Genomic DNA, 24,906 nt, shown 5'->3' with positions numbered 1-24,906 from the left:
TAAAAAATGGGGCACCTTGCAACCAGAACAAAACCAAAACCCAAGAAAGCAACACAGCTGTAGGGCTTCTTTTTTCTTGTCTTTGAACTCATGTTAAAAATGGACAAGCTGAGACAGCTCCCTTGATGGCAGAGCTGTGGGGTGGGGGAGGCACAAAAAAACCCAAATCCCAAAACAAAGCCAAAATCAATTAGAAGATATAAGTATAGCTACTTGGTCTCTAGTTCTCTACCATCAGTTTTCAGACTGGTGAATCATCTACCTCTCCAGCAGCACAAAATGATCCTGGCGAGGTTTCTGAGTAATACAAACCATGTGATGGGTCCCTTTGCTTTCTCCCTCCGATGTAAGGAACTGTCCTTCACCTTTCACCCCAAAATTGCTAGAAGGTGTAAGAAACACCCCTCCCTTTTGTAACTGCAGGTGCTTCAGCCTTTGCTTTTTTATAGAAAGCTTTGAGCTGAAATTCTGCATTGTGGATATATTGTGGGGGTTACATATATATACATATATATATGAAACATTTATATATATATACACATATATATGTATTTGTCCTTCCTCTCCCCCCCCCTCCATTCTATCACTTCTTTGCTAGAGGGAGGGAAAACGTCAACATCAGTCTATTGCAGAGGTTTGTCACATTTATTTTTCTCCTCCCCGGAGCACTTAGGTGATTGGTTTTGGTCCGTATTCCAGCAGTTAACAGCCACTTGCAGACTCGTTGTGAGCCCAGGCTATGCTGGGGTGATATCCCAGCCTACACGTGAAGGGTGACTCCTCTTCATTTGACAGGTATGTGTGGTAAATTCTTTTGGTAGCTTCAACACATTTCCCAGTGGCAGCACATGTACATTGATCGGAGCAAACTGGAACCCTTGAGCAAATCCCTGCTGTGATGCTATTGTTTTATGCCGTGTTATGTCATGAGACTTGCACAGAAAATGAGAGCGCTCTATTTCCATAGGAAAGCCTTCAAAAAAAAAAAAAGCATCATCTGATGTCTTCTCCTATGTGAGATAAGGAAAGTCAAACTGCATGTTTATTAGGGAAAAAAAAAACCAACAAAAAACCCCCAAAACTGAAACAAACCAAAAAGAAAGAATGAACTCAAGGGAGACTTTGTAGGAACAGTGAAGTAGTGCATAAGTCCAGGCTTTCTCCCTTTTACTTTTCTGCCAGCACCACTTCTGCCTGTTAGTTTTGTTAAGGTGCTTCAGGTCCTGCGTGGTCTTCAAGCTAAGTGGCGACCCCAAGTACTGCTTCTGTGTTGTTGCTTCCCCTCCCAAACCGTGCCAGCCATCCGGGCAGATGTTTCTCCCATGGACCCACAGAGGCGGTGCACCAGTTCCCTTCAGCACTCATCTTCTTGGTATATTTGTTCATCCAGTTCCTGGGATTCAAGGTGCTCGAGGCGGTCTGTTCGGCCACTCATAATCTCATCTGGGGTCTTCATGAACCTGCAAAATAGAGAAACAAGCGGATTTCCCAGTGGTCTCAGCTTTTACCTTCATCAAGACATTGAGGTCCCTGAGCTCTACAACTCTCAAAATCATCTTCGCTGTATCCTCCCAATGACTTAGTATTTCCCAGCTTCTGCGCAGCCTGCTGGTGTCTTCCCTCCATAGCTTGAAAGGAAATTAAAAAATCACAGGCATTTAGCCCTGCTCCTTGAAAATTCAGATTTGAACCAGACCCCAATATCTTTTCCAAAGAATGACATTTACTTCTTCTCCCTCATATTGTTGGCTGTTGTCAATAAGATGATAGTATGCCAAGGGCACACTCATTTATGGTGTCTGGTGACAGAAACATTAAAGACCTTTATGGCTAGCACATTTCAAAGCAAAAGCACTTGCAAGGCGTGGAGAGACAGAGGGCTACTGGTTTGTGCAGGCTTACATGTAGGTGAGTGAAAAGGAATATGAAACACCAAAAGGAGCACTGGTGGAAAAAGCCAAGGAACAAGTCAGAACAAGTTCTGGGAAACTGAAAAAGCCCTGAAAGAAAAAGCTTTTGGGCTAAGGAATTGTGAGCAAAGACAGTCTCTTCCCGTTTGACTGTAGCACGCGTAATTCTAAAGAAGCAGTATCCTCTGTAAACGAATGCCACGGCTCCCAGCACTAATGCCTGGACGCAGTAACTCTGCAGGGACCTAGAAACAGAAACTACGGCTGGGGAGGGATGGCAGCAGTAGGAAATGGGAAGGACATCCACCAGCCTGCAGATCAAGTCTGCAGTCTTGATCTTTGCCAGGATGCTTTTGTATAGGACCGCACAGAGAAAGCACAGAAAAGCTCTGCTTTTTCTTTTGGAATTTAATGGCATAGGAAGAGAGAGTGGCACAGGAAGGATGAAATCCTAGTTTAAACACAAATCACTTTCCGAACTCATAAGTGCTTCTGCAGAAATTAGGATGAAAGATGTTTATGCTGGAAGTGTTACAAAATTTCAGTCTTTCATTAATGATATACTGGCTAACATTCAGCAGTACAAAACATGTTAAACAGAGGAGCTGATTTTATTTCAGATTGATGATATGCTCAGTATCCTTGCCCCATTGAAAACAAAACCAACTGACAGGAGCCTCGTTACTATCACTGACCCAGAAAAATCACTGCTGAAGCTCACGGGCAAGACTTGCCTCCTCTTCTGCCTCTGAGGTTATAAAGCTGAGAGCTTTCCATCTGAAAAATCTGGAGCCTCTTAGCAAATGCATAGCACAGCCTGGAACTAACCTTTTGCCATCCCTTCTAATTTTGGAAATCATGTGCACATATGCATTTAGGAAAAAAAAAAAGGGCTGTGACTCACTGCTGTGTCACTCCCATTTGTATGCTGGAAGGACGCTGCTGATCTAAATGGTGTTACGGTGGTGAAAAACTAGCATACAGAAGTGGTGAATCAGTCCCTGGCTACACAGTGAAAACGCACCAAAGCCTACGGGCCAGACTGTGCCCTGATTTAAACCCTGTGCCTGTCTTGTTGATCTTGCATGAAGATGAAATCAAAACATGAAATCAAAACATCAAAGATGAAATCCCACTGCCCGTCCTACATTTGGTCTGCTCTGTTTCCTAAACCATGTGGGAAATGGGCTGATGAGAACTGTTCTGCAGTACTTCGGGTATTCTCTCTGGTCTATGTTTTAAGTCATGTCAAGAAACTCAAAGCATGGGTATTTGTAGTAGCACTTGATTAGATTTTAAGAAAACAACACAGAACTACAAACTAATGAAGAGAGAGTATCTGTGACCTCTTTTGTTGCAGAAGACACTCAGGCAACCTACTAGAAATCCCTTCTCTGACTCCATTTTACTTAAAGCTCTGTACAGATATCTGCAGATGACAACTGCCTGCATGTTACTTATAAAGTCACATTTCCTATTATTTCTGTGCTTGCGAGAAATAGCCAAGAAAGGCACATTAATAGCTTGATTTTTTGCAGCTGTTCCTCTTTTTCTTTTCTGATATAAATAGGTCTAAGAAAACAACATCAATAAGTTTTTATTGGGAAATGTGCAAAAAATGCTTTGTTGTTTTTTTTTCCAGTTTCCAAAGGAAATGAGGTTTATATGCTCATGTTTTATGCTCCCTGGTGACCTTTGAATCTGTTGGTCAATTTTGGGCAAGTCTGACAGAGGAACTGAGGTCTCTAAGGGTATTAAGTTTCTACAGTTTTGAGAAAATAGGCAGCCTGGTTGAGAAGAGATGGACTCCTGTTTTGTTTGTGTCCCTACCAAAGGAGAGGCTCCAAAACAAGCACATTCACTGTTCAGCATCACAGAATTCCCCCAGGGCAGCACAGGCTTCACACAAGGCCATAGCAATCCAGGCTGCCTTCCTTGGTACTGCTGCTGATGGAGCAACCTTGTTTTAATTTTACACAAAAAAAATTAAAATCACGCAGTTGATTTTGCCTGTGTACTTCCTTCTTCCCTTCACTCTCCTCACAACATCTAAGTCTCCTTCTAAGAGCTGACATAAACAAGACATTCCACAGAAACCTTTTCAGCTGTAGATAGTTTGAGTGCTAATGCAGTTCTGTTAGCTATTTAAGACAACAAGCTCCAAGACTGCCTTCCTATTGATATCATTTCCAAGCACATGACTAGATCCAGACCACTGACATCAAAGCAGTCTTTGGTATGAGTTCAGTGCTCTGTGGGTCAGACGTATGTGCTAGGATTTGCTGGTCTTGCCTGAAGAGAACTGGAGTGCTCTCGCTCTCTGCCAGCCACACTCAAGTTTGTACAAGTTTGCAGGGCTTTATGCCATTTTGGGCACTATTTCCTAAATTCTTGGTTGTATCATCCAATCCGACGCACTAGGTTTTATGAACACCTCTTGCAAGTTCTTCCTTCCTTGATGGCAGCACCACTGGAGACACGGTCATCAGAACTTCTCTTCTGCAATGCTGATGCACTTGAGGAAATGCCTGATCGCTCCTTAGCTTTCACGGGCAGCTGTGTCTGAGAAGTGAATTTGGAGTGGGTTTTCCAGCAGTTTGGCTGAGATCATGAACCATTTAGCTAAGGTCTTAAACAATGGTGCAGACTGCTTGAAGCGAATGAAAAGACTTCTATTGACTCCACTGATCATTGAAACAGGCCCGTATTTTTGTAAATTGGAGCAGTTGCCTTGAAAGCTGGGAAGCACTGGTCTAGACAGCTTCTACAAGTATATGCCCATTATCACCTGTGTTATAGCTGTGGCAATGAAGTATCCCACACACAATTTCACCCTCCATCTTCAAAAACTAATAGTCTGTAGAAAGGAATGGCAAAGAAAAGAAAAAATTACCTGAACAAAAGCCTTTGTCCTGGCTCCTTCCGGATAATATTTAGTTTGTAGTAGTGGCGTAGGGCTCTGGACATTTTCTCGTAAGTCATATTTGTTCTGTTCTGTTTTTTTCAAAAGAAAAAGGAAAAACATGGTGAGATGATTCATTAAAACCTTCCTAAGCCCCAAAAGGAGTTGCAGAACTATCACAGCTAGCTAAAGTAACCAAGTCAGTTCAAGAAATTACATGTTCCATTCTTCTGCTGTTTGCAGGCCCATTCTGCCCCTCCAGCCCTCATCACCAAATTTTTATGGGTCTCTTTTCGTACAGGGCCATTTAAGCGAGAAAGTCTAACAAAAATTCCAAGTGAGGTTTTTCTTCAGTTTCTTGCATCACAGGTAACAAAAAGCTTCATCAACCACAGGAGGAGACATTATAGATGGAGGAAGATGCTCATGCCAAGTGGGATGTGACAGGCCTATTCTTAATGAAACCACCTTTTGTAAAAGTGTAAGAACAGTGGCTAATAGACTGAATCTGTCAACAATCCCTGCTAAGAGCAGTGTTACTCTGGGATTCCCCTCCATTAACTAGTTAATACTTACAGAGCACTGTGGAGATTGAGAGCCTGTTTCTCCTCTTGTTATACAGGTGTAAATCAAGAAGCCCATTAGGTTGTACATCTGCTTCTGTGACAGATTGTCCCCTTCATTTTGGGAGCTGCTTACTCCAAAGGCCATTGCCAGAGCACTGTAGGGTGACTGAGGCATGGCCCTGCTGAAGCTGAGTGTCACAAGGCAGAAGTGATGGGCACTGGCAGAGCTGAATGTGGGCAGCCCCCATAGTCAGGACTTGGGATAGCAGGATCTGTCCCTTAGGCTACATCTACATAAAGAACATTTTTATGGTACAAGGAGCACTGGTTACGATGCCGGCAAAGAAACTCCCCACAGAGAGACAACTACACTGGCAAAGCCGTGTTTGCACGAGTATAAAGCAGCTGCCTTGCCATGGGCAAAACATGCCAAACTAGTAGGAGCATGCTTTTGCTCTGTGAGCCTCCATGTTAGGAGTTTGGCTTGGCCCAGCTCTGTCAGTGCAAGATCATGTAGAAGTCTGCGGTGTTGACCTGGCTTTATTAAATGAGACTGGTCCACCTGTCTAAAATGAGCAGACCTTCTCTGCTTGCCCTCACCGCAACAGCTCTGCTAAGGGAGGCCACATAAAGAGCTCCTGTGGCAATTAAACACTAACAATGAAAATGTTTTCCCTACAAAATCTAGACTGCTCATCGACAAGTCTCCTGAAACACCATGTGCACTTTTTCCATTTCTCACATGCTAAAAGGCAGTGGATGGAAGTAGCTTCAGTTTTAGACACCCAACATGAGAGGTGATGGCAAGGACCAATTATTAGCATGGAGGTTGGGTAAGGGCAGAACTCTCCATTCCCAGTGCTGCAGCCCAAGACCTCTAAGACAGATGTTCTTGTAAGCAATGAGTCACATGAGAAAATCTTGACCTTATCAAGCTTATGTGCTATGTATACTCATATAGGGAATCACAGAATAGTTGAGGTTGGAAGGCACCTCTGGAGATCACCTAGTCCGGTCCTTCTGCTCAAAGCAGGGTCAAGCAGAGACGGTTGTTCAGGACCATGTCCAGCGGAGTTTTGAAAATCTCCAAGAATGGAGACTCCACCAGTTTCCTCTGGGCAACCTGTTCCAGTGTCTGGCCACCTTCCTAGTAAAACAGTCCCACACCTGGGGTCTCATGAAATGTAACAAGGGGAAATGTAAAGTCTCACACTCCCCCCAGGTCATTCCTGCCCAGGTGGGGGACTTTACATTACCTTTGTTAAGTTTCATGAAATTCCCGTTAGCTCATTTCTCCACCACGTCCAGGTCCCTCTGGATGGCAGCACAATCCTCTGGTCTATCAGCCAGTCCTCCCAGTTTTGTATTGTCTGAGAACTTGCTGACGGTGCGTGCTGTCCCATCATCCAGGTCATTAATGTACATGTTAAACAGTAGTGGCTCCAGAATCAATCCCCAGGGTAACATCACTACTAACTGGATTTTGGTGCTGTTGATCACAACCTTTTCAGCCCAGTTTTCAATCTACCTCACTGTATTCTTATCTAGGTCATACTTCATTAGTTTGTCTATGAGGATATTATGAGAGACAGTCTCAAAAGCCTTTCTAAAGTCAAGATAAGCTACATCCACTGTTCTCCTTGCATCCACCAAGCTAGTAATTTCATCGCAGATGGGTATCAGGGTGGTCAAGCATGATTTCCCTTTTGTAAATCCATACTTGACTACTCATATACTCATATGAATATACTCACTCATATGCATATACTCATACAGATATATTTGTACATACCTAGCCCCAAACTGCAAAAATCAGTAACTGCTTTCCAGAGAACAAAGCAGAATTACCCTCTTAAAAGGAAATACATAATCCTGCAGCATTTGGTGTTTATCACAGGACAGCACGTGAAATCTGAGTATTGGTGCAGACAGGAACACAGACAGAAAGCTCCTGTTGAGATGTAGTATACAGCTCCTTGTAGACCACATCTAACCAGAACATCCTTAGCATCAGGTTTCAGGAAGAAATGAGATGCCTTGAGAGAGAAGGACCGTTAATTCTTGCACTCCTTGTAATTTTATAATTAAATGCATTTACAGCTAAATGGCTTTAAACCAAACCAACAGGTTCTCTATATGAAGGATAGGTTTTAGTGCTTGAGGCTGGATGCCTTACATTTCTAATGTGCATAGAATGAAAGATTACAACTTGCCAGCAGTAGTTTATATGCACATGCTTTCTTCCTTTTCCCCTGTTTATAAATGAATCCTGTGATACAAGAGGCCAAGTGCCATAGGAGGAAAACTGCATTGCTTCCTTACCTTGTGGTTTCCCCACAGCCGGGCCAGCCCGTTGGGATCCACTATCCGAAATATTTTGGATTCCTTATCTTCCCATCGGATGAAATTTTCGTACCGGCTGTCAGAAAGCAGCTGATAAACATAATCCCAAAGCAACCTACAGTCTGTGAAGAGAGGAGCAAGAAAATATTGACTTTTCTTCCTTGGGATTAATTCTGGAAACTTTTGGGTGGATGTGTAGTGAAAGGACAGTTGGGATCAGGGCTGAAGCGGCTGCTGCAATCTGAAATGCAAATTGCTTGGTTGGTATGAACTGATGGTTCCAAAATGTACTGGAATATACAGCCTCTTCTGATGCGTCCTAGTCCTTCTGACACTGACTGAGCATCTTTATCACATTAAAAGCTGCATGAGATGACCTGCTCATCTTAGTTGTGTGTTTATTGCTGTACTGATGCACATAAAACTACCACTGCTGGTCCTGATACTGTTGCTAGCTGTTTCAGTGGGGAAATCGAGAATCCTGCAACCTGTTCTCCCTGCTTGAGGCTGCCCCTTTCTGGGCTAACATGAGGGCTCTAAAGCATGGGCAATGTTACAGCTTTCCTTTGTATACTCCATGTGATATAAAATTGACACCTCCTACCACTTTTGAATCTGCTTTTTGTTTTATTTTTTAAGGTTCCTGAAAAAAACTCAAGTATTATAATTACCTGAGTGCTACTGAGAGGTTAAATGCTTTCTATTTGGATAATTGAATTCAAATTTCCTCTTGGCAAACACTCCTTAGGTCGCTAATTAAAGGTCTAACAGATACTTAGGGTTTAGTTTAGTGTTTTTCAGTTTCATGGCAGTCTCTTGAGACCGAGGAAGCCAAGAGCTGAGCTGCTCCTACTTCCTGCTTGCAATGTGCGTGCGCGCAGCAGAGCACAGGAACTGGCAACGATGAAATATGGAAGTGAATTGCACAGAGCTGGTGGTTCTGCTGCTGTCAGAAACAACAGGGTTTTTATAGCTCAGCTGTCCAGATCCCTAAGATGGCCGTATAGTTGCATTTTGCTCTGAAAGCAAAACCAGTCTCTGAGAGATGGCTTGTTAAGAGTGGTTGAAGGGCTGGTGACCAAAGACATCTAGCTTCTAAGTGCTAAAATGGATTCTTGTCAGGCTGTCTTTCTATGCCTGTCTGTCTGGGGTTGGTACGTGTTACAATGGGGATGATGACATGTTCAGTATGAGAATATAAAATGCTTTTTGAAAGGGATATAAATAGCACATTTAATGAGCACACCTGAAATGGTTAGAGATATTAACATTACTGATGGTATTTTCCATTTTTGAACTGTAAAGAGTATCTCTGAAACCTGCATTGTCTTTAAAACTAGAGCTTAGTTTGCCAGTGCCCTTACTACAGACTCTCCCTACCAGTCCTACAGGGAACAAAGCAGTGCATTTTGAAGAGATGACATCTGGCAAAAATTGCAGGTTTCCGCTCTAGCTGAAACTTACCCTGATGGTCACCTCATCCGTGACATTTACAAGAGGAGGAATGTGAAAGGAAAGAGGCAGTCAGATTTTTTGGTTGGAAAAACCTTATTTTCATTAAGATTTTTCACAGAAAAATGTCCATTCCCACTTGAAAATTTTCTGGGTTTTAATAAAAAAAAAAAAAAAAAGAAACCAATTTCCATTTTTTCATTCATGGATGCGAATGTTGTTGTTCAGTGACAGCTTCCTCCCTCTCACCCAGAATAAGGTACCTACAGCTGGAACCAGGACAGAAAACAATTCTCCTCCACGTGCTTTTGCCAATGACCAGCCTAGATGGGTCCCTACTTGCCACATGAATGCAGAGGAGCCTTCCTTTGCCTGTCCCCCCACCCCAAGCCGCATACGTAGCCCACGGCTGTGCGCACCAAGCAGGTAGCTGGCTGCAGTTAAACACTGCAATGCCAAACGCTGCTGCGGCTAACCCCTTGTGCGGCTCCGGGCACAGGTGACTTCCCCTGGCTGACACAGGAGGTCTGCAGAAGAGCATGAAACTGAAAGTCTCAGGCTTTAATTGCTGTCAGATTTCCTCTCACAAATTCACAAAATTCAGTTCTTCCATCACCTTTCCATCAATAACTTCTCCACACACACACCTGGTCTCTCAGACACGCACACAGTAAAAAAACCCTTCTTTTCTAGACTTCATTTATAAGGAACAAGGGAAGGGAGATTATATTGCTCTACTGGTTTGTGCCTTTTACTAATGTGGGAGGTGCTCAGGTAATAGCGTAGTAAGGGCCACGTAAGTGGTTCCTTGACACACGTGCAATTCATGCTTGAACTCTTTCAATGAAAGACTGTATAGAAAATGATTTTTTAGTGAAAGAATCTTAATTTAAAAAAAAAAAAACAACAAAAACTTTAACCATCTTCCTTTTCCTTCAATTTCTCTAGCTCTGACTCCCCAGGGCATATTTCACCAGTTGATCAGAGTTGGTAATACTGCTGCATTCCAAAAACTACCTTTTTTTTTTTCATCATCCAGTGTAATCTGTGATAACTTTAACAAGACCTGCATAGTCTATGTCAACAATTGATGTTGAATTCACTGGTTTAGATCAGCATTTTTCAAAGATCTCCATGTTTTCTTTCTGTCCAGTCCTTCATTAAAATCACTGTAAAGGTGATGCAATTGTCTAGGTCAGCGGTAAATCATTCACCATGGCCATCAGTGGGCAGTACTGGGTTAAACACCCATGGTGGGCTCAGGCTGGCCCCCACCTCATCTGCAAGAGAGGTCTGTCTTGGTGGGAGCAGTTTCAAAGTGGAAAACATTCACTTAGCTGATGTTTGTCAAGGAAAAAAGAGACCTTTTTTGGCTAAGGCAGGAATTTATTAGAAACCTGAGGGAAGAGAGGAAGGACATGTGGGTCTGTTGTTGAACCAGCGCTTTCGGACTGCGCTGGAAGTCTGCTGAGGTGGTTGGTTGGTGTAGGGCCACATTGGGAGAGCGCTGCAGGAATTCAGTGACCCAGCATCAGTCATTTGGTTTTGCTTGTGCTACTATTGCTAGTCCTGCAAGGAGTGGCCCCCCTTGGGGTCAGCTGCAGGGATGGCAATCCCACAGAGGCAAGTCAATGTCAGGCTCCGGCATAGTCTTTAACGTGCAACCTCTCTGATTATAGTAACTTACAGCTAATATTTACAGTTCTGCAGAGATATGATTTATCCTAAACTTTACTTTCACCTCATTATTTGCAATATGTGATGCTATTTTTAATCAGCAGTATACTGCCATAACTATGCTTTAGAAAATTCCCAAGTGTATAAAAAAACCTCTTACTGTTGGGGATGGCAGACCCCCAATACCTTCTCTACAGTGGCCCCTGGAAGAGTTTCAAGGAGCTGATGGATCCCTGACAGCTGACTGCAATTGTACATGTGATGTGCATTGCACTGTGCCAGGGCTGCACATTCACCTCAGTGTGGCTAGCAAGTAAATTCTAGTCGAACCTAATGGCTTTGGTTATTTTCCATCGGCTATCATTAACACCCCGCCCCCCCCAATACACACACCCTGTGGCCCCCTCCTTCACAAAAACAAGAAAGCACAAAAAAACTCAGCCCAAGATTTCAGGGTGGCAAATTATTGGACTAACAACAGAGCTTCAGACTCTGAGAAGAGGTAGGATTCAAGTGCAGATTTGTTTTTTGTTGTTCACTTAATTTTTAGAATGGATTCAGGCTAAGCTTGAATATAAATATTCCTCAAATGAGAAGAACTCAGATCTACATCATGAGATCTTCACAAGAAAAGTCCCAAGTGATCAAGGGCCCCATCCCATATTCTAAACTGACTGAGCTGCTCAGACTTGCAGAGGTATTTAGTAGGCTGCTGGAATTTGCAAAAAAACCCAACCACCCAAGTATCTTAGACCTCTAAATCTGTTTGCTTCAACAAGAAAACAAAAAATTCTTGAAAATTCTGCTTGGCCACTACAATCACTTAAAAACTCGTCTTCAAAAGCTACACTTGTCTATCAGCAAATTTAGATATATGACTGAGTTGCACTGATTTAATGAGCTGGCGTGCCTCAGTGCAACTGTGGCAACTGTGTCTCAAGCCACTGCAAAGAGGAAATAAAAAGCATTAGCTTTGAACACCAGTAGAAAAGATTTAGGCTCACTGCATGTCCTCTCACCTCTGCCGCAAGCTATGTGCACGCACAATGTTAGTTATCATGGACCGGCTGATGCTTGTCAGCACGATTTAGTTAAATGTATGAGCTGTTTGCAGAGCACCTAAATCAGCTTGCCTTCTTTTGAGTTTCACATGGGAGACCTTTAGGAATTTGAGCGTAGGCACTCAGGGTTTTTTTTTTGTTTGTTTTTAACCACAACTGATTTACACCCTGGGTATCTTTCTCCACAGATTGCACAGTAGAAAACGATGAGGTTCTGGAGGGGTCTCCTTGACTGACAGAGGAGCAGCAACTACATAAACTACCATTATCAGGCCAGTAGAGACCATTTTTAATAGGACAATAGAGACTACAGGTCAAAGACTACCTGATAACTCTTAGTGAATATAACGAATTTGGAGTATATTAGAGCCCATCTGAAGTAAACTGCAGCCTATGAAACTGGTGAAAACCCAAGAAGAGGCAATGCTAGAAAATGCTATTAAAAGGAGCTTCTCCACTGGGAAGAGACACCTTCACAGAAGGCTGGTGAAGACAATACAGAAAGTAGCATCCTCCAGGAAGGTCAAAATTGTTATACGTATTTTCAGGAAGGATGGAGAAACTGAGAGAGGGACTAGTATGTGGATGGTTGTTTTTGCAAGTATAAATCACTTGTTTGAAGAAAGCCTGGATGGTGTGAATGACTCCATGAAGACTAAATCACTTCTTTGGCTCTCACAAGGCCTCCAAAGGAGCAGTCACGTGGAGGGGCTCTCCATAGGGTGTGCGGTGACTAGTGAGCGATGGCAAAAAAGCACACGGATGTTGCTGAGGACTAGCAAGTTTAAAAGTGTGGGAGATTCAATAGGGGAGTTGAGTTAGGGCTGGTACCTAAATTGTTCGGGCATGCTGCAATTTCCTGCCTTTTGGCTAAAATAAGCTTACTTAGAACGTAACTATGCCTCTGTAGCACAAGGAAATATCATTTCCCCCTAACACACACACCTACTTTTTTTTTTAAAGTGAACTCAGATGGTTGAACATTGTACAAAGTAAAATACCTTTTCTGAAGGTAAAGGGATTTAGCTGTGGATATAGCTGGGACTGAGAGGCTTTAAGGCGATGCGGTATCAAACAACCTAGCCAAAGCGGGAAGGTGGTGAGCAGCTCCAGCAATGTGGCAGGGCTTCTGAAAGGAGGTATTTCCATGTCCCACAGTTTCTCAGCTGTATTACTGGGCAAGGCTGAACTATGTAATTAGCTGGGAATTAGGGCAAACTGTACCTTCAAATGGAGAGGGCATGGCTACAACTTTCTTCCTGCAGTTAATGCTTCTAGAGGGATTTTTATAGTTATGCACAAGGTAGCGATAAGGTGTAGAGTACTTAGCTGGCTCTCAAAACGTCCCTCGTAAGCACTGCCCTACATGTGCAAGAGGCAGCAGTTTCACACTCCTGCTGGTAACAGCCATGTGTTGTACAGTCCCCAGGTCGGCAGAGTGAGGGCAAAGCCTTGGGGGCTGCCTGCCCACTCAGTCTGCTGGCTGCTGCTTGGCTGCCAGGGTTGACACTAGGCACAGGAGAAAAAGGCAGCTGCACAGCCTCCGAGAAGGTGGGCGAGAGGAGACAGGGTGCTGGGGTTTGAGGAGTAGGAAGAAATCTCTCCCATAAACAGCAATTGCTGTCTTTAAACCCCTCTGGTGATAGCAGTAAACTTGCCTCCTCGCTCTAGTTTTAACCCCTCCCTTCCTGTGGCTGAAGCGCCCAAGCTTCAGCCAACTCCTCCTTGGCATGGTAAAACTCAGTTTCTTTTCCCTGGCTGAAAAGCTCTGTTTACTGCCCACATTTAGAGCACTGCTTCGATAATGTTACAAAAAAGGGAAGACTATAAAATTGTCATTAAGGATCCCTTGTGACAGTCAAATAGACACTGTGCGAGTAGAAGCATGTATTATAGATTCTTCATTTCAAATATCCTTTAAGTTTATAGGCACAGCCTTTCGAATATACACCTGAAGGAAAACTGGCACATAAATACTTCCTAATGGCTGTATGACAGTAACACATATATCCGTTAGAACTGAAATACCATCTGAGAATGATCTATAAATTCAACATTATGAACTTCAGGTTCCTAGTATTTTGATACTTGTCCAGCCATTAGGAATAACTTCTCTAGTATGATCTGGCCAAGATAGACACACAACTGGTAGTCTTGATGTTGCAGTAGTGAGAGGTCTTACATCTGTGCTCCCTTAGACTAAATAATGCTGTTAACAGCATAGGCACACATATGCTAAAGACCTCTTTTGTTCAGAATATAACATTCCTCTGCACTGCAGTACTTCCTAAAACACACACTGCATCTGAGACCCCTGTTGTTTAAGTGAGGCCTATGGCGCAGAAGCAGAGCTGTCCCTCTTCATGTATCAACTACCAAAATGCTCTCTTAACCACAGAAATGTTTTGCAAGACCCACCCACATCTTGCACTGAAGATCGTTATATAAAATGCATTCGGTCTGGCTGATGACTGACTTGGAAACTAACATGGCTTCACAGAGGAAGAGATCATGCCAAAGCAATGTTGTCATACTCCCTCTGACATCAGCTGAGGCCTTACCCCTTGCTGGGTAGGTTAGCCTAAGATTTCTCCAGCATGATATCATTTGACTTAAATGATTCTCTGATTTCTACCAGCTGAAGGGTTCTCCCAAGCTTGGGCCTCTATTTTACACGGTGATTTGTGCTTCAGCTGCATTTGTTCACAGTGAAGCAAACAATATCTGTTCACAACTGAGACTAATGAACAGAACTTCTCTAGAAGTTCTCTGATACTCTGGTTTCCATAAGCACACTTGAAATGTGGTTAGGATAGCTAATGTGGTCATGCTTATGGTATCAAAATGATGAACTGGCCAAGTTCAGCTGGCCATAGCTGCTGTGGGAAGAAGGTCCTGATCTCCCTTCCACTTTATCCTCCCTCCTGCTGCTTACCTTGAGCTGGCTCTGTTGTTAGATTTCTCAGTGAGCTGACTTAAATCACTTAGAAGAAAACAAACCATGCAAAAAACACCAGCCTGCTTTCTGCTATTTCAGAGCTGAATCTGCTTGCAGGAAGATAAAGTGAGTATTAAAGCCAACACAGAGAAGGTGGCAAGACTACACTGGCAGAGCAGGCAAGGATGGGGAGGAAAGAGGGAGAGGCCCAGAAGGTCCCGTAGACCTTCAGTCTACTGTCTGTGATCATCCCCCTTATCTGAGAAGGTCAGTAAGTCTCTGAGAAGACAACACTACTTTGGGGCATCTGGATGTGTTTAAACTGTAGCCAGAACCAAGAAATCACAAAGGTTAATGGCTATTCACTTGTATGGAAAATAAAAAGATTGGGAGAGAACTCCTAAGTCCTGACTTGGTTTAGGCTTGCCATGGAAATGAGCTCTACTTGCATTTGAACCATATTCTAAGCTGTGCAACAGGCAGAGCTTTCTGGACAAACGGACCTTTGGGCTATCTAACCAGTGCATGAAGTTCATCAGGCTGGCTGATACGTAATGTGTTCAGGAGTATGGTGAGAACTACTCAGTTAACGTGCTCTCATCACACAAATGGAGAGGGAGGAAAAATAAAGGTGCAAAGGAGAGGGAAGACATACGGCTGGACCTTATCACATCAGCTCTTGTATTCTTGCTGAAAACCTCTTCCACTGCAAAAAAAAAATAAAATTGGGAAACCAACAAACAGCACACTGAGAAAGACAGACATCCTACAGTAGGATTACTGCTGTATTGAGACACAATCCAGTCTCAACATCTATCTAATTCAATGACATCTTTATTTTATCAGACAAAACTACAAGAAAAAAGCAACCAAGACTCATCTCATGATTGAGGGGTTAAATGGCTCTGAGGACTGGGGGAGCATTGATCCCGAGATGGAGCTGTCCTGCTCATCCCTATATGGTAATCCATGTCCAGGTTACTGAGAGAAAAGAGTTTTCTTTCCATGAATGTTGGCTGCTGTTGGAAGCAGGATGGTAGGCTGGTACAGTAAAGCCAATGTTTCTATGTGGAGAAACCTCTTGACAGACAACTGTTTGTTCAGCTCAGTAAATTCAAGCTGGGGCTGCGGAAAGAGGTTGCCAGATCGCACAGTACAACAGTTGTATGTTGCTCCTGCCTTGTACCCAAATGTTGAGTGGGAGATCAGGCAGAAGGACAGCAGAAACCTGATACTGCCATGCTGTAAACAGTTGTGGTGTGAGGCTGTAAAAGTAACACAGCAAGATGAGGCCAAGCTCTGTCTTTGGCAATAAAAACTTGTATGGGAAAGAAAGATCCAAAAGTTTCATATCCCTCATGTGGATGTAGAAAAGAGCATTCAAATCATAAAGAGTATGTAATGGATGGGCCAGAGACTGATAGATGAAGACTTTCCAAGCTGAAGTCTGCTGTACTAAAAAATGTCTTTTTTTAACCCCCTGTCCTGTTCTCCCACTTCATCCCCCCATTCCCAGTGCGGCATGCAAAGAGAAAGGTATTTCCAGTATCAGGGTCAAGTGTTGCTCTTTTCCTGCTCCACCACAATGGCAGAAAGCACTCTTCCATTTACCTTGCTAAAGAAACCTGACTCTCATCCTCCTGTGGCTTTTCCTCACCTTTATTGCTCATGAAAGTCAATTACTAAGAAAAGGTAAAGAAATTCAACCTCTGCCTGTTCACATGCACATCCTACAAACACCTCACAACCACTTTGACATCAGAAAACTGGCCAAACACTTTAATGATGGGAATTTAAGAATTAAGGATGAAGTGTTATCTTCTGAATTGTACTTTAGAGAAGTGGGCAAAAGCAGGAATGACTTAACTGCAACGAAGGCATTCCCAACAGCAGTAATAATTTTTGACCCCACAATGTGAGAACATCTACTATCTTCTGATACAAGCTCAGTTCACCCTCAGGTTTAGACTTCTGTTTTGTTTTTTCTTCCAACAGCAGAAAGTCATTGTCTGTAGGAGACTACTGCCCAAGAACCTCACTTTTGTGCTCCATCAGAAAGCCCAGAGGGCTCCGAGAGGTGTGCGTGTGGCTGGAGGATGTGGCTCCTGGTGTGTTACGAGGAAGCCCCTCCTGAAAGGACTTCATAAACTGTAAACTTGCGACTTCGAGAGGCCCCTTGCAGAAAACTGAAATAGAACCTCCCCTTCTTGGGGTTAAATCTTCACATTTAGACATAGCCAAACTCTAACTCTCCTCCTTCCATTCCCTCAACAGGTGGAAAACAGTAGTCTTAGCAGTTTAAAGGTGTGCATTTGAATTAACATAAACTGATGCAAACTTTTGTATGCCAGTTCTAACAGATTAGTATTAAACCCAGACTTAAATAGGCCTGTCTCTGAAGACAGTAGTGTAGTGTCAACACTACAATGTATTTTCCTCATTTAACTAAGAGGGTTCAAAGTGATGCAAGTTTGCTTTGTAGAAGAAAATCTGAATTACCGACACAACTCCAGCCTGAAGAAAGTGTGCAATATACAGGGAAAATAAGGGGCATGTTTTCAATAAAAGACAAGTTTCTTAAAAAAAGTGTTTTAACATCCTGCTGTCAAACATCCTGTTTGACCCCAACAGAGGCTGAGGATACTCTGAACCCACTTTTCACATCTGTCTAGCCATGGCATGTAGATGCTAGAGTACAGTAATGAGGAAGGACGAAATCTAGATGACTGAGCTTTCCTACAAACCAGAACAAACCCTGACTGCAATTTCTGCTCCTGTAACCATGCAGTAAGAATGGAGGCAGCTGTAAAGCAAGACACTTCACAGAAAATCTGCAACTACCTATCCAAGCTATTGCCATTCAGCTATTGCTTGAGTGTCATTAGCTAAATTGGCAGGGAAGGCACGCTTTCATGCTGAAATTAATTGTTAATGCCATGGTAAGATGACTCTCAAGGTTATAATGAAAACTTCTCCTCTGAATATGAACTCTATGAGCTTGACTCTCATCCATACTTCAGTCTATAGTAGTCCAGCTTTCCACAAGGGGCTCAAAATAGATGTGGCATATACTGCAAATGGAAAAGTGTACATAACTGCGTGGGCAAGTGATTAAACAAGGCCAGTGACATTATAATTGTCATATCCAAATGGGAGCGACAGGCCATGCCTACACCAAGATTCCCAGGTTCTTCCAAGGCTCCATTCTGTTTGTATGGCCTGCTGCCCTATGGGAAGGAGGGTCAGCTGTCTGGAAAGCAGGCACTGAACCCCCACTGCTTACAACTTAGCACGCTAAAGTGAACCACTGTTTTGGCTTTCTGCAGTTTGCCAGGCTGTAACTTGTAACTGTTCAGCTGCTGAGACTGTCTTGTCACAGTTGCCTCCAAAGTCTGTGCTTCACAAAAGCTCACCAGTCAGTACTACGCTGTCAAACCCTGCTGGCATCATGCCTCATGACAGTGGTGAAGCTAGCCTTGGCAGTCTCAGGCATGTATACCCGTAGGCTCCTATGGTATTAGCAACGATATGTGCTGTCTTAAAAATCAGAGTATCTCTAAGAAAGCATAGGACAAAAGCTAAGTCTCTACAGCTTGGTTTGTCATCCTCTGCAAAGGAGGATACAGCAATCATTTTCAGTTAGACAAGAATTCACCACATCAAAGCTTGTGATGCAACTTTGGAAGGGGGAATAGCAGTGAATGAAACAGCGATGCACACCACTGGATGGATAGTAAGCTTGAGTGCTGGTGCACACAGGGAACCTGACTGGTGTAGGCTCTTCCTGATATCAAGTGACACAGCAGGTCTGTGTGGACATGCCTGTCCACGTAAGTGACTTCCTTGTAGAAGAAGGTTTCTACTTACAAAGCAGTATTGTCATTCTGGAATAAAGTCACTTACTAACCACCAAATCACTATAGGAGGGAATTCGGTTCAAGCCTTTACTAGTAACCATAGCGCTCAGAGTTAAAAGTAAGCTTTACACATGTAGACAATTCATAACCAAGAAAAAAAAAAGAAAGATTAGACTGATTTGGGTTCAAGAATTATTCCGAGTTATTGTCCCAGTAGTAGTGGCCACAGTTGGGCAGGTTCTACTTTTGCTTGGAGGATGTGACTGCAACATCGACACAGAAATGGCTGTATCACAGAAACATTACGACTAGCTTTAAATGCTGCAACAGACAAAAGCAGCAGCAGATAGCTCGGTGTAAGTTAGATATTCGGCCTCTTGAGTTTATGGCTAGCTTGGGCTGCTGTCATGATGTCTAGTGAATGAAAAAACCAGGGAAATATCAGACTGATCAGTAGTGCAGGGTATTGGTTGTTGCAATTTCAAATTTTTTTAAGAAATTGAAACCTGTAAATGTGAGGCATTATAGCATAACAAAAGGTGTTACTGGTCACTAGAATCTGGAAGTAAATTTAACCTACAATTTGAGTGGGGGACTGGTGAGACAGTGTGTACTGACATACTGTACTGCATGACTTTATTTTCTATGCAGTACAGCGCTCTCTTTCCAACACCTTTCACCTTTGCATGCCCTTCCTTTATATTTACCTTGTCTGTTTGGACAGTAAGCTCTTTGGGGCAGGGACTGTAGCACCCTATAGATACTACTGTATTGCAAACACTAAAAATTAAATGGAACAGGAAGCTGCATCCCTTCTGTGAGGGCTAACGGTGTCAGTTGCTGCAAAACTTACAACTCCTAAGTTGTGCTTAGTGGTTGGTTTTTACCCCCTTTACTATACAGGCATAACTGTTCTTTGCCTCCTTTCCCACTCTCCCTCCCTAGCACCCAGCATATGCCATTGCATAGTAACTGTGTCTGTACAGATATTTTGTACAGAAAGGAAAATAAGCTAATGTGGTTTAAATGCCATTTGCACAAAGGATTTTGCTGGTATATCAGTTAAAGAAAAAATCAGCCTACAACTTGACACAGTCGTAAATGTCACATCAACACATCTGGAGCAAATGTAGGCACTGGGGCTCTGGTCCTAGTAGGTAAGTTGAGGAGGCACTGATGACCAAGGTGCCGCGGTTTTGAAGTGCAGTGACTTGCGATGTTTAAGCTCTAAATGTCTACTGTTAAGAATCTAATAGCTTGATCCGCTGAGTTTGTTTTTCTTATCCTTCTTTAACAGAAGGTTCCAGCCCAACTCCAAAGTAAAAAAAAGTATCAGTTGATTTGCACTTTTTTACGCACTATGTTTGTGAAAGATTCACTCAGCTACCCCCTTCTGTCTTTTCCCCTCCCACGCAAGTTTATGAGAAGTGATTAAGTTTTTCAAACAAAGGGGGAGGAGAATCCCTGATCCTGTTCCCCCTCCAACCTCTCTCCCCACACAAAACAACCAAACTACTATCCTTACAGAGCTTTGGGGTGGAAGACCTCCCCATGCTCAGAGCTAGGACACAGCCCATGCTCATCATAAGCACTGTTTTGCAGATTTTAGTAGAACATGAATAATTCATAGCTGATGCATTTTCAGTTTTGGCCATCAGGCTGTTTTTATCAAGAAGTCACTTACACGTGTCTTGCTACAAATCTGTGAGGTTCATGCTATGCCCCTGTACTCTCTGGATGTGTGGCACACTTGAGGGGCTGAGGCAGGGATAGCAAGTCAGAAGCAGAGCTGGAGGTAGATCTCTTTCATGACTTCGGCAGGGTAGGAATCTTGCCTGTCCTCATTCCAACAGCAGTCAATAGTTTTATGGGCCAAACCAATACAGTGGTAGACAATGTGCCTCTGAACAGTTTAAACATTACCTGGCTTTTACTCAGACTCCTGAGGGGGAAGAAACAAATCTGGCAGCTCATAAAGTCAAATACAGTCCAGTTGCTAAGGTAACCCAGCTGATAAGAACAGTATATCAATAGACAACAACAGGCACAAGATTCACCTGCCTTTAGATTTCCCCACCCAAATGCAGAGCAGAATCAAAAGCAATAGAGAGGGTGGGGCTCTGCAGAGAAATAGCAGTGCTCATCCTTCTAATCTGCTTGTACGAATGGGATAGGTCTGCCCCAGACACGCAAAGAATGAACCTGGAACCTAATGGGTGCCAACTGCAACAGGACAGGGAGCCCTTGGGGAGTCCAGCTGCACCTACCAGTGCTCTCCGGCACCTTGCCTTTCACACCTCTGCAGTCATTTGGTTAGTATCTGTACTGGGCACTGCTTCAGTAAAGTTGTATCTGTATCCCCAAGTTTCAGGGCCAGTGGTTGCTGTGCATTAGTGAACAAGCCTTTCAGTCCCAGAGCACTAGTACAGAAAAAGACACTGGGAGATGGAAATCTCAGGAACCTGCTCAGCAATGTATTTCTCCTCACAAGAAACATCCAGAATTGTATTAGTTAGTTTTAAGTAACTGAATCAAAAGTGAGGTAATACCAGCAGGTCATTGGATTAACTTGGATGTTCCTAAGACAACCTCTTTGTGATGAAAGTTAGGATGAAACCAACCCTGTTGTAGTCAGATAATCCCACAACTGCCTCTTGCAGGGATTCCTGTGTCTTCCTTTAAGCAACTGACAGGTTTCTGGTGAGATCTAATATGTCATTTCTAATTTTCCTGCATGCTAACAAGCTGAGGTGGATATGGATATCTGAAAAAAAAAAGGACATTTTTGAACATCTAAATAAAGTTTTGTGGTGAAAACCTGCCCTGGTTGAAGTCAACGGCAGAGCTCCCAAGGACAGCCAGGGGGACAGAACTTCAGGATGGCTGCAGGAAGGGTTTCTGGTGGCTGTGGTTCCACCAGGGCTGCAGTGCATGCCTCAGCCATGACGCACTACAAAAGCCTGTCAACACAATAACCCTTGCCTCTCCTTGTACTTTGGGGAAGTACCTTTAATGAGATATCAAAGTCCTAAAATGTTTGATAACAAAACCCTCCCAGTCAGAGGTGTATGGGGAGTGGAGTTTCCATTCTGCAGAAGAGCTAATTTCAGGTGCCTCTCTTGATTGAAACTGTAACAGCATTTTAAAAAAAAAAAAAAAAAAAAGTTTTTTGTTTTTCCCAGAGTGAAATTCTTGGAAACTATTTGGGGGGAACCAAGATGGACCATTTTTAAAAAATTCAGAGTTAAAAGTAAGCCAGATAGACTGCCTGCTTGCTAGAGTCCAAGTTAGGAGCTGACTACCAACAAACACTGTTGCTGCTTTGAATTAGCAGTTCCAGTGGGGAAAACTGTCCATTACACCACTCTGCGAAACTCCTCTTCTGAGGTATTTTTAATATTTTAAGTGCTGTCGTAGCTAGATGACTATTGATGCCTGAGTTAGTTAGCTTAACCCTCACCTGGTGTATTTACAGGGGATGCAAGTCTGCCTTTGGATCACCCCATTCTCAGGTTCTGACAAAGTTACGGAAAAGACTCGTGCATATTTTGTTGAGAAGATAACTAAACATAATTTTTAAAATCAACTCTAGCCACTGATGAATAATATATGGGGCCTTAATGAGTAACATAAAGATGCTTTATGCCTCTTGCTTTGCTAGGAAAGTGTAAAATGGCCTCAGATGAAAAGAGAGTAAGACCTTCAACTTGAAATTCTTTGCTGTAAAACGGAAAGTGCTTTACCAGTAAAATTAATATTTTGAGAAACGATATTACATAAAAAGGTACGAAAGATTATTCAGCCAGTGAGTAGAGGTCATTATTTTGTCTGACAGGAAGTCCAGAGCTCTATTGATCAACCTCCTGAAAACAGAGTATTTGTGGATAGCAGCAAGTGAAAACACTGTTTTATTCCTCAGCACCAAATAATTGCATGCTGCATTTAAAAACAGACTCTATCTACAAGTAAACGGGTTTATGAGGCTGTGAGCTACCTTAAGCCCAGGAAGAATATCTTTTACAGTTTAAAATACCTGAGCTGGGAATAGAACATGTTTTGGAATTCAGCCCAATGTTTTAGTTAGCAGTCCATGGGCCTTCCCTGGTAGCTGCTCCTCATCGCTATCTCCCCTGAAAATCATCGGCATGCAAATGGTTAAGCCAGTAGAAAGTCAAGGCTCTCTTCTCACCACTGTAAACAGGCAAGTACTTAGCTCTGGCACTGGACTATTGGTAAATCTTTTCATTACCCAGCCCATCAGCCTTCCTCATCCATAAAATGGAAATAATGCCATCGATTTTTAAAAAGATCTTTTTAACAATACATCTGTATTGATATATATTTGCAGATTAAGAGACCAATGTTATAATTTTCATGGTCTCTCTCAAAACAAAGTGGCAAGCTGTGGTTGGTCAAAAGCCTCCATGTTAACTATAGCAGTGTCAGTGAAGATAAGGGCACTCAGGTGGAAAATAGATTTATTTTGATATAAAAAGAAATGCTCTTAAAATGAAATCACTTAATGGCAAGAGTTCTAAATTGAAGGCTGTGAGATGGGAGGGAAGCAAGTAGAAAAGGCGTGTACTTTCTTTCAGGTAGTATGCTGACATTGAGTTCAATAGCACCGATGAAGTTGACTTCAGGTATGAAACATGGGCTGCCTACATTTTTGACAGTAATCTGGCTTTTGTCACCTTTAAATTGTCTGTGAGCCCTTTACAGGGTCCAGCTACAGTTCAGGAGCCATTACAACCCAGCCAGAACACCACAAGCTCGTGCCTGTAGGCTTGTTAGCATTTACAGTTAAAGGACATGGGGTACTGATGGAAGCACGCTGGCAAATTTATCAGTAGAAATCTAAGATGCTAGCAACTGCAAGCTATGTAATCCCTGACCCTTGGTCATAAAGCACTGCCCTTATCTGAACTGAATGCTTGAGTACACCTCGGGTCTTTTTGGCATGAAATACTTCACCAGCTCTTTAAGACATGGCACCCATGCTGGTGAGTCTAAGCAAAGCCACAAGACTGCAAGTGAAAGCAGCTAAGCATGCAAATATAGCCTGTGTATAACACTTTAAACTGCTACACATATTTGCCAAGCAACATGTGTTAGGCCCAAATATCCCCGGGCTTGGACTCTGTTGCCCTGCAAACAACATAGGGATGGAAAGGACGTGGGAGTACTAGTTACAGGGCTGGTGCCACTGGACCCAGTACACAATGTGCAGAAACCAAAGATTCCCAATTATGTAAGAAAACTCCTGGGTTTAAAATAAAAAATTACACCACCACCCACTCCCCATATTTTTTCTTATATTCTTTTCAGTTTAGGCTTCATTCTTAGAGAACGCTTCCTTCTTAAAAGTCAAAAAATAACACCCCCCCAATCTTCCAATAGCACTTTATGGAAAGGAAATCTCCAGTGATGCAACCAGTAGGGTATCTTCTCTGTCATAACATTAAGTATATTTCTTAACTTGCTGAGAATAGTGTGGGTAATAAAAATCAAAAGGAGAGAGACAAATGTCAGCCAGGCAAAAATGTCAAAAGATTAATTTCTGTAACCTATCTCTCTATTACGTGAAATAGAGAGCCCTTATTGTGCTTGATGTTTGACTAGATGGTGAGATATGTACCTTTTGTATTTAAAGTGGTAAGTCTTAAGAAAATAGAAAATCTTCCTCATTAAAGCTGAGGCAGCACCACATTTGTAAAAAATTTAAGGCATGTAAAGACAGAAAATAGCAAGGTAATTTAAAATGTACCTCTGTGGACATGTGCAATACCCCACAGGAACTGGGTATCATGTTAGCTCGCTGCTGACATAAATGCATGGAATACTTTTGGGCGTGGTATGTATTTACATCTCTCAAAAGAAATTGGTTACTGGGGTATTCAGCATATTTCTGAAGTGGTTGGATTCCCCTTCCCCCCTCCCTATCTATTTACAGTTCCCTTTCAAGTACAAAAAACAGTTTCTGTAACCTCAGCTTCCTGATTCAGCTGTTGTGATGTCAGTTATTTACGATAACAAAAGTGAGACAATGCCTGTGGTTTGTGTGGGACAAAGACAACCTTGTTTCTGTAAAAAGGGACAATCCTAGTGTGAGAAGCACAGGAAATCTATGAAGTAGGACTCCGAGGTGATATTTCATTAGTCCTACCATCTTCATAATAGCAGGCTGGACGCTGCATCAT

General features: G+C 42.8%; 1 protein-coding gene across 2 annotated transcripts in view; it reads right to left on the bottom strand.

Annotated features, from left to right (window-relative positions):
- Nucleotides 1–514: 514 nt before the first annotated feature.
- ETV6 (ETS variant transcription factor 6) overlaps nucleotides 515–24,906 on the bottom strand; it is a gene marked incomplete at its 5' end in the record, with an annotated part of 141,911 nt that continues 117,519 nt past the window's right edge. For both annotated transcript variants that reach the window (XM_082014258.1, XM_082014259.1), the window contains 3 exons: nucleotides 515–1,460; nucleotides 4,804–4,904; nucleotides 7,701–7,843. In XM_082014258.1, the coding sequence (XP_081870384.1) occupies nucleotides 1,355–1,460; nucleotides 4,804–4,904; nucleotides 7,701–7,843 (350 nt within the window). In that variant the 3' untranslated portion in view covers nucleotides 515–1,354. The remainder of the gene's footprint in view (nucleotides 1,461–4,803; nucleotides 4,905–7,700; nucleotides 7,844–24,906) is intronic.

This window comes from Phaethon aethereus (genome assembly GCF_964289735.1).
Source record: "Phaethon aethereus genome assembly, chromosome: 1".
Taxonomy (NCBI): domain Eukaryota; kingdom Metazoa; phylum Chordata; class Aves; order Phaethontiformes; family Phaethontidae; genus Phaethon; species Phaethon aethereus.
Note: the sequence above shows the minus strand (reverse complement) of the source record. Positions and strands in the feature narration are given on the sequence as shown.